At 40.2% G+C, this 10,141-nt stretch overlaps 1 protein-coding gene across 1 annotated transcript; it reads right to left on the reverse strand.

Moving 5' to 3' along the window:
- Nucleotides 1–10,141, reverse strand: LOC139722782 (protein KTI12 homolog). The gene is made up of 9 exons (XM_071634072.1): nt 9,991–10,141; nt 7,516–7,567; nt 6,278–6,330; nt 5,364–5,419; nt 4,817–4,896; nt 3,662–3,821; nt 3,197–3,259; nt 1,284–1,352; nt 1–146 (listed from the first exon to the last, which is right to left on the reverse strand). Exons 1-9 carry the CDS (start codon nt 10,139–10,141, stop codon nt 3–5), a joined length of 828 nt encoding a protein of 275 aa, XP_071490173.1. The 3' UTR covers nt 1–2.

Here is a 10,141-nt window from a genome sequence, read left to right on the forward strand (position 1 = left end):
TCTCATTTTATACTGTTGTTGATGTACTGAACAAACATGTTGGCCAGTAGGGAGATGTCCTCAACGGGGTGAAGCTTGGTGTATGATATAAACTGTCGTCGTAGCCGCTGCAGCTCAGCATTGTTGATGGTCCTGGCTAGATGAACGTGATAAAGAGAGTTAAGGATGTAACATCACTACAAATTTTCTGATCTCTAGCAAGCACAAGGTAAAGGGAAGCACACACAGGGGATCCTCCTTATAACAAGCTGCTTGGCAACACTAATTTTGCCTCTTTACACAGGTGACTCCTTTCATAACTAAGTCCTTGGGACTAGCAGTTTCTTTACATTGCATCAAAATTGTGTTATAGCCGAACAGTAATGTATGTAAAGAGATATAGATGATAATTTTTGGACCTGAACTTTTACATTGATGTCACAAGATACTTGTAATAGCCATGTTTGCTTTAACAGGAGTGCGCTGTATCAAGTATTTTGCGATATCAGGGATAAAATCACAAGAACATAAAAGGGATGGGACCTGCAAAATTGCCTTGCATTATACACATGTATCAGGTATCTCACTACATCTGACCTCGTTATAAGGAGGTTCCACTGTATGATGTCGTTCCATTCCAGTGCGAGAACAGTTGGAAAATACACAGTACAATATGAATGTACCAGGTATTCTCATCACGTATTATGGAGGTAATGTGTTGGGTACAAAGTGGACTTGCACAACAAATGATTCTTTAAACAAGGGATGCAGACAAAAGAAGAAAGACAATGGAGACAGGATAGGCAGGAAGGGAAAATGTTCAATAATATACAGTTGTAGGTAGATAAAAAGACAGGAGAAACATACCATCGGTATGCATACATACACCCATTCCTACACACACACATACAACCATCCATGCATACTACTTTGTGAATGACGTGTGACACAATGCGGGAGCTGGGGGCTTATGAATGTTTCTACAGACAGACGGCACTATATAAATACTGTTCTTCATCATCATCACCATCATCATCATCATCATCATAATCATCTTCATCATTGTCATCATTGTAATAACATTTATACAGCACACATTATTGCACACACTCACACGATATTCATATACACTTTGTATACCGGTACTATAAATTTGAGATTTGTGGGTCCTCAAATAAAATCCAGAAAACAATTCACCACAATTACAAACATCAACATAAATCTGGATTACTTGTACCAAGAAAAATAAGCAACTCTCAAAACAACTCGCGTCATAGTAAGGTATTTGAAATGTGCAAGGATATTCGGTCCTTTGCCCCAGGTATAGCAACCTCATCTCCAGGAACACTTGTCTTCTGTGCAGCCACAAGAGTCTATGGAGGAAAGTAGTTAATCCAATTTAACACAACAAGATCATCCACTGTTACACGAAATCATGTCAGTACATTGTATCTGTAAAACAGTCTAAAGTACTCCATGAATATATGAAAACAAGTCCCATTCATTCTCCATATTCATTTCACCAAATTCTAGAACACGTCCAATATTCCAACAAGAATTGATTCAGATGGTCACTGACAATGACTTGTCGGGAAATTGAATCACCCATTTCTGTAATGTTTTTCTTTTATTGCTAGCACTGAGTAACCATCAAGTAACTGTGCAGATGATAACGTGTCTGCCACCAACGGAGAAAGACCATCAAAACTCCATGCTCTGAGGGTACCCTGCTAATAAAATAATGTGTTTCATTGGAGAACATCTGCTCCTCTGTTGGCATTGACTTGAAAGTGATGTTCAGTGATATACAGAGACTCTAACTCTCCCGTTTTCAACAGGAGATCTCCCACCGAAAACCCATTTTTGCAAAATATCCCATTCTCCCGCTTGAGATTTAATTTTTCCTGCCCTGGCTCTGTGTCTCCCGTTGGAAAGGATTTCTTACTTATTGATATCGTATGTTAAAAAAATAAGCCTTAGATAGCACCAGAGAGCATCTAGTACCCTAGGAACTTCGCACTTCGCACACATCAACTTGGAGTCTCCCGTTTGCAAGGGGTTTCAGGCGGGAGAATCTCCAGATCAGAAGGTGCTTGGGGTTGGAGTCTCTGGATATAGTGCTGCTCCCTAAAATGGAACTTTTAGTGACTGTCCAGGGCGTGAGAGACCGACATGCAAGTACATTTTTCAGGAGACTTGTAACGATACAGGAGACTTTATTACGCTTCCTCACAAGAGAAAGGGCAGAAAAGTGTTCATCCCAGTCCTCGGGCATTGCTCCCATCCCCATGCGCTGAGAACTCCATACCCACAGGCTGGTCACCAAGGCCTCCAGCAACCCGAACAACCTCCATGATGTAGTTGAGGGCTCTCTATCTCTGGGTCAGCATCAGCGACTGAAGTCTCGCCGCCCTTTCTCCCACCATGCAGTCGCAATGCTGAGAGGATCAGACTTCAACATCTGCCAGACATGGAGAGCAAGCTGGCAAGACACCCAACGACCTGCCCAACTCGTTATCACGCCCAATACATCTGCCCCCCAGGTGCGAACCTCCCAAGGAGGGAGTGGGTGTCATTAAATCAGATTTGAACGGGAATTGGGCCTTTCAACGCAGCCATGCATCGGTGGGGGCTATGCCCGCCAGCAGCCTGCCAGTGTGGTGCACCAGAACAGACTGCTCAACACATCTTGAGTGAGTGCCCTGATCACCGACCACCCGACAACATGGACCTCACACACCCTACTCCCGAGACTGCAACTTGGCTAGAACAACTGAGAGACGTTACCTAGCTGCCACTGCCTCATACGCAAGAAGAAGAAAAACCCCGGTGAACAAATAACTATCAGATGCTGTTCTCACGGCGTGTGGTCAGGCTAGACTATCAATAATTTCCGTCACCTGCTACGGACTGCCTCGAAGTTCTGTTACAGTCTATTACGTGCCGCCATGTTTTGTTGCGTTCGCCCCATTTTATTAGAACATACAAGGTTTCTCATGAGCACCAAGACTGGCATGGCACATTTTTGACAGTTTAAAAATCTGACCTGGCATCCACAGCAATCATGGCCTGTCATGTTTGCCTATCCCGTCTCACTGCGTTGTCTCATGTCCATCTTGGTCTGTCCACAGTGGCCTGAAACATGACTGCCGTGGCTGGTGGGAACATGGTGTAATTGCAACATAAGCTTCTGGAGATAAAAGAGCTTAAATCTTACCGTCACTGCCTCCTGCGTCCTCTTGTCGAGTTCATAGAGGAAGTTGGTAGCTGAAAGTGGTTGCTGCAATAAAAGGCAAGACAGCAAAGTGTTTTTGAAACAAAATTGGCATTCATATGTAGCATTTTAATCCCTTCCCGAGATATCATATCTCCATTGAGAGTGCTCTTAGTTCCTCCATATTGCTCCATTTTACTTCATAGCTTTCAATACAATCTTACCTTTGGGATAATACTTTCTTACCCCGTTGAGGACGAGCTGACTTTGCTGTAACACTCATTTCCCATTGACACCTGCCCGGGTATGCTTGAGACCAGTGTTCAACGGGTTAGTGACCAATGAAGAAAAGCAAGTCATCGCATCGACATGAAGCATGTCAACTGGCAAACAAAGCATGATAATAGTTCATGACTGTGTGTTCTAATTACCACACAGAATATTGTTTTCCAATGGATGTATACTCACTGAAACTGTGGATAGATTTGGGGGAGGGGCCTTTCTGTGGAAGAGTGCGTCACATATTGCAGAGCAAGGGAGCTCATCTGTCGGCAAGACCGTGAAGAGTGGGGAGTCCCATCGATTTTTGGACTCCGGAGGTTCAAATCTCATTACCAGGGCATCTAATCTAGAGATAAAAACCAAAATGAACATAATTATAATAACACCATTGCCAGGAATAGAACAGCCTATACAGAGAGGTGAAATTAATCTATTATACAGGCTTATAACTCAGACAGTTAATGCATTTAACTGGGTTTACGAGATGTACTGCACTTCCTCCTGTGTGCTACTGTACTGTTATATGAAATACAGCCCTTGCATGTGTGTTAACTGTTTTAGGAAAAAGAGAAAGAAACCTTCAGAGTTATTCAATTATAAACAGATGCAGATATTAATCTAAATGTCATCAGCAGATGCAGCATTGAGGAAAAAGAGTTAAACATTCATAGGTCACAAATTTGTAAAAAGTTAGCAGCATTGATATTGATATAACTTAACCTGTTGAGGACAGGCTGATTTTGCTACAACACCCATTTGCCATAGACCCTGCCCGAGTATACTCAGGACTTGTCCTCAACAGGTTAATCACACAGTCTTTCCCATCTCATCAAGTGAACACTTTGACACAATTCATAACAAACACTGTATACTAATCTAGCTGCGCTACACTCAAAACAGAGACAATATAAACAGTTTCAAATACAGCATACTAACTCTGCCTAACCCTCACTCTGCTAGCATTATAGACTGGACTGAAATAAGTCCAAAAAACAATTATTCCGTAAATAAGAATCCTGCCTCTTTGTTTCAAGATTTTGTGGCTTCAGTCACTGATGAACAGTTGCTCTGCATTCAGAAGAAAAGAACACTTCACACTAATACATAAAGAGAATACTTGTACATTATAATCCTCAATTCTGCCACTTCAAAGACAGCAAAACAAGCTGTCTGGATACAGTTGCCGCTAATTTCATTCGTCAAATTAACCCGTTCAGGACGGACTGATTTTGCTACAACACACATTTCCCATAGACACCTGCCCGAGTATACTCGGGACTCGTCTTCAACGGGTTAAACAAGTACCCATGCTCTAGAGAAGTAAAGAGTGATTAGTCTTACATCTCTTGGGAATATTTCTCTTCCTCGGGTCTCCTTCCATTCCAGTCTGACGTCATCTCCGCTGGAGTGTTGCAGAAAATCTGCCAGCACATTGTAAAAGTGCAATTACACAGGTTACACCCCCAAACAATGAAAATTTGGATCTCTTACACACCTGGAAGTGTAAAATTGACTCAAACTCAAATAATTACTGACATGAATGTAAAATCGGAAGGTCCCTTAAATATGTACAACTGGTATTTACCATGTAACCCACATTTTTTTCTTTTAAATCCTTTACACTGTGACATTAAAAGGATAATGACTTTGACAAACAACAATGATATAAGTTAATAAGTCAATTTTGTTGCCCTCCTAGTCATTGTCTAATACAAGCAGAAGTTTCTATGGAAATATTATGAGTATGCACACGATGGCCACTTTCTTGTTAGTATTAAAAGTAGTAGGTCTTCTGAAATATACTTTTAATTGAGAAATACATTACACTTTCTCTACACAAGAAAATTTCTCATCAAAGTTATCATGAAATATTCTGTTGGATACTCACAACACAGTGTGGCGTTTGTGATGACTTGACAGCACAGTAGAGTTCATATCTGAAACCTGAAGAGAGGATGGATGGATAGAGAGATAGAAGGATGAACAAATGGATGTAATGATGGATGGATAGATTGATGGACACGTGAATGGGCGGATGAATAGATTGTATAAGAGGCAACACAAGGTAAAGAGATTCTACGGATCTCTGTCTGTAAAACACGATATATTCGCGGCATAAAACTTTCGCGAATTGGAGCTGACAACCTTTCTCACTGCATGAAATTTTTGCATATTGCCACTGACATCCAATGCATATTGTGTTGGCCAGAACTTTCGAGTGCATTTTAATTTTGTGAATGTTGGCACTCATGAAATTTGTGAAATTAAAATGCACGTGAACATTCCTCGTTTTACAATATGTAACAAAAGGAGGTCACTACCATCACTGAACAAGTCTAGAAAGATCTTTCAAAGATTTCGTTCTCAGTCATGAATGGATCCAGTACATGTACTTTGTAAATACAGCATCCCATACATTATTCATTTCACCCTGTGTACCAAAAAACAGCTTGATTTCTAATCAATTTGCATCCATTTAATTGTGAAAGAGAAATCATTATAGAAAATGGGCACAGGCATTTCTTGAAGTATTCCGGTTGCTATTGTGAGCTACGATCATCACATATCAATCTAAACAGCTGAAGATGGCAATCCAGTTGCACAATCTATAGAAAGCAACAGCAAGATTCACAAAATTCAAAGACATGACATGATTAAGTGGGGACCCAAGGTTAGAGTAGCTTGAAATGTAGCTTCAGGTTATGGTTTATTTTTCTGTTTCATGCTAGTCAATACGACTACCGTACATTCTTCACTTAGTCTTTCTTTCTACAAAATATCCATATTTGTAATATCACTTACCTTTGATATAGTTCAGGGAGTCCAGGATGACAACATCTTCTTTTGAGAGTAATCTGAAATAGGAGCAAATGTTCTTATTCAGGGCAGTGATAGAAATATATTCTCTGCATGTCACTTAGGGCACTGAATAAAAAATAATTCCAAATAATATTTCCCAAAATGTTAAAGGGATGATATAGTTGTGGTTGAAATGGGGGATTCTGATTTCAACCTTGTGCCACATAATTAGAAACCACATAGGAAATATGAAAAGAGTATACAATTTCAAGAGGTATTCAACGTTCATTTGATGAAAATAGGTTTTAAAATGGCTGAGATATATCCCAAAAGAAAGTAAAACAAAGTGCTCCTAATAAAATGTGGGTCCTGCCTTTCACTAGGACATTTCTGTTTCTGAAATCTTAGCCATTTCTAAACCAATTCTTATCAAATAAACTTCGAATATCTCTCAGAATTGTATCATACTCTTTCATATTTCAATAGAAGTTTCTCATTATCTCCAAAAAAAAAGTTGGAAACCTGAAACTACTTCTCAAAGAAAACCAAACTATCCATTTAACACATCACATAATGATTGATATTGTCATCACATAAAATACTCAGATTTTGATTAATCAATGTTGTCATTGAAGTCCAAATAAAAGAAATACTGTGTTTCTGTGTCCTTCAGCATCCTCAACCAAGAAATGCACAAAATCTCTTTTGTCCATGGCACTGGCAGTCGGGTTTACAAGATTTTAAAGCCCACTACACTGGATAACTTGCCTGGAAATGACTGTTGACATCTTATCAAGTTTAAAGGGACTGTACAGTAGGCACCTACTGGTTGAGGTGGGGATTTATGTTTTGCACATTCCTAAGTGAGATGATGAGAAACCTCTTATGAAATATGAAAGAGCATGTAATTCTAAGAACGATTCAACATTTATTTGATTGAAATTGGTTTTCAAATGGCTGAGATATCCAAAAAAGTGATAATAATAGAAGGCGACAGGCCACGCCTTTTATTAGGATCTCTTTGTTTCACATTGTTTTTGGATATCTCAGCCATTTCAGAACCGATTTTTATCAAATAAACTTTTGATATCCCTTAGAATTGCATGCTCTTTGACATCCCATAGAGTGGTTTCTGAATATCTCGCAAAACGTTAAAAGCTAAATCCTCACCTCAACCATAACTGTACACACCCTTTAATTCTAATTACTGAAGCTCCAGTATGATGGGTCATAGTGCATACCTTTGAGTAGCAGATTTCAGCTTTCCTCTAGCTTCTTTTTCTTTCTTTGAATCTGCATGGAAGACAACAAACATTAACACAGTTTGGGTGCAACTATGATTTCAGAACAAAATTTCTGGCTTTAGTTCATCAAGCAGATTTATCTAATGTACCGTACTACAACCTCTATTCGAACCCCTCTTCAAAGGTTTCAAACAGACATTGGTTGCTCACGAATTTGATCGTGTTGCCACTCCATCATGTATACAGTTTGGAGCTTATATGGGCCTCGGTTAGAGAAGGCCTGTACAAGAATTTACAGCATTCTTCACAGAAGATATGACAGAAGGCCTACTTCTCCCTCGTGAGGCCATGACAGGTGTACTATGCCATCATCTAGAATCCATTCACCAAGGATGTATGGGTATCCAGAATTGAGGTGGTACAGCGACGAGCTGCTCGATTTGTCCTGCAGAGATTCCACTACAGTGTGTCAGGCTTGATCAAACAACTTTAAAATTCTGCCTCAATCTTCTCTACAAAATAAAGGAGCTGTAAACACAGATCATCTTTTGACACCCATGCCCTACACTAACATTACACAATACCATCCAAACAAGTCCCAATCTATTTTTGCACGAACCCAACACATTCGGGGTCGCTGGTGCGTTTAGCACGAACCCGACTGTATCAGAACTCTCTTTTTTTTTCTCTCTCTCTCTCCCTAAAGACTGTAATGGCATGGAATACACTCCCTACCAGTACCAACATTGTCATGCCAAGTCATGGCTTCTAGTCTACATCAAAGAAGCCTGTAAGGTATAGACAGAAAGATCCGTCTGTCCGGAGGACTCTTTTATATTTTGCCATTAACGCTGTCCTCCGTAGACAGACGGAAGGTTGCAGTACCCATTGCTGTGTGGATGTTCTTAACCACTGTCTCTATGGAAAATTGGGTGAGGTACCTCACCCTTCTCGATTGCGTCTAATTCACGGCCCTAGGTCGGCAAATTTAAGCTTGTATGGTGAAATTATTTTTTTAAGAATACGTTACACTCACCAGATTAATGGATAATCCAACATTTTAGGAGAATTTTCAACGTAAAACACAGCCTGTCGCGTCGTCACATTCAAACTGTAGAAACATACACTATGAATCTATTAGCCAATCACATGCGAGGTAGTTTCTACGTATTTGTTTTACTAAAACACGTACCTCGCATGTGATTGGCTTAGCAATTGTTACAGATTCAAAATGGCGACTTACTGCTCGCGAACGGCGATGTTGCGATATCGATAAAATTTCTGCATTATAACCGAGGTTATGTGAGTATTTCGATTGCACAATGTGAGAAATTTATCCCAAATATTGCTGCATAATGTGTCATGTCATGTCATACTTGTTTGAATGTAAAAAAGCTGTCTGAAATTTGGTTTATCGTAACGTTTGATCTGTGCGCGACTGCTCCACACAGGAGCCGCAATCATTGACTTCGGTCTGTATACGGAGGGGATCCGTGAAGCCAGACGCAGTCTCCGCGGAACATTCCCCGACGGACAGATACAGACCGATCTTTCGGTCAAGTAAGGTAGTGCCCATACGACTCAGTAAAAGATGCGGCCTTTTCTACTTGCACCTTTGTGTCCTTGTATTAAGTTGTAAGCACAGTCTGCCTGCACTGCACAGGACACTCACTAGTCCCCTCGACACTGATATTTCGGTTATTGCACTTTTGCAGAAGATTTTTAAATTTACCATCCAGTAAAGTTGAAAATGATTCTAGACCAACCCAAAGTATGTCAAAAAAAAATACATAGAATTTCTCTATATTTATCTGTGTTTATCCTCATTCTTTTCACAACTTGCACAAATAAAGTTCAAATGCTACCATATCACTACTTAGTACTTGCACTAGCACTAGTAGCAGAGGCGGATCCAGGAATTCTGTAAAGAAAAAGGGGGGGGGGGGCGCAAACAATATATCTGGTGTTACTTCCGGATTTCACCTCATTTTTTTTTCTTTTTCTTTCTTTTGTTTTAACAACATTAAAAGAGGGGCGTCTGCCCGGTTCATGCCCCTCTGGATCCGCCACTGCACAAGGGAATAGTGCCAGCAGTTGGACAACAAGAACCAGCGACAGCGTGCTAAACTTAAAAGCCCCATTCATCATAAACATTGATTGCATTATTTAATTTAAATTGTCTAATTTTAAGTCATTACAACAACTAGGTCTACAAGTTCTAGATATTTAGATCAAGTTCAACTTTATGTGCTGCATTCTCACGCACAGGCAAACATAATTTTTCATGAATTGATCAGGTTTACGAAGCCAGAAGAACTGAATTAAATCATCGGTGCTTTGCCTTTGTACAGTGACCAGTGAAATACAGACCAGAAACTCGACTCTGGCTCTGATTAACCGGAGCGGAGCATAGGAAGTATTCAACACAACTGACACGATAAGCAATTAGCGGGACTACGTAAATTACCGTACCTGCATATACCGTGTTTTTGTCAATTCCAACTTTCTCGTCACTGATAGAATGTACTTTTCTGTCGTAACTTGATTCGATAAACGCTTTCAATTCTTCCGCTCGTTTGCTCTTTCCACTGGAGGGAAAGCCACAAAGAAGAACAAGTGGCAT

The sequence above is a fragment of the Diadema antillarum genome, unplaced genomic scaffold (genome assembly GCF_040938485.1).
Source record: "Diadema antillarum isolate AM-2024a unplaced genomic scaffold, OU_Dant_1.0 scf00000172, whole genome shotgun sequence".
Lineage (NCBI taxonomy): Eukaryota > Metazoa > Echinodermata > Echinoidea > Diadematoida > Diadematidae > Diadema > Diadema antillarum.

Coding starts and splice junctions, on each gene's coding strand:
- LOC139722782 (XM_071634072.1), bottom strand. CDS start 10,141: ATGCCACTTGTTCTTCTTTGTGGCTTTCCCTCCAGTGGAAAGAGCAAA. Junction 3,822..4,816: donor GAGAAATATTCCCAAGAGAT/GTAAGACTAATC, acceptor TTTTATCTCTAG/ATTAGATGCCCTGGTAATGA. Junction 147..1,283: donor TACCTGGGGCAAAGGACCGA/ATATCCTTGCAC, acceptor TCTCTTTATCAC/GTTCATCTAGCCAGGACCAT.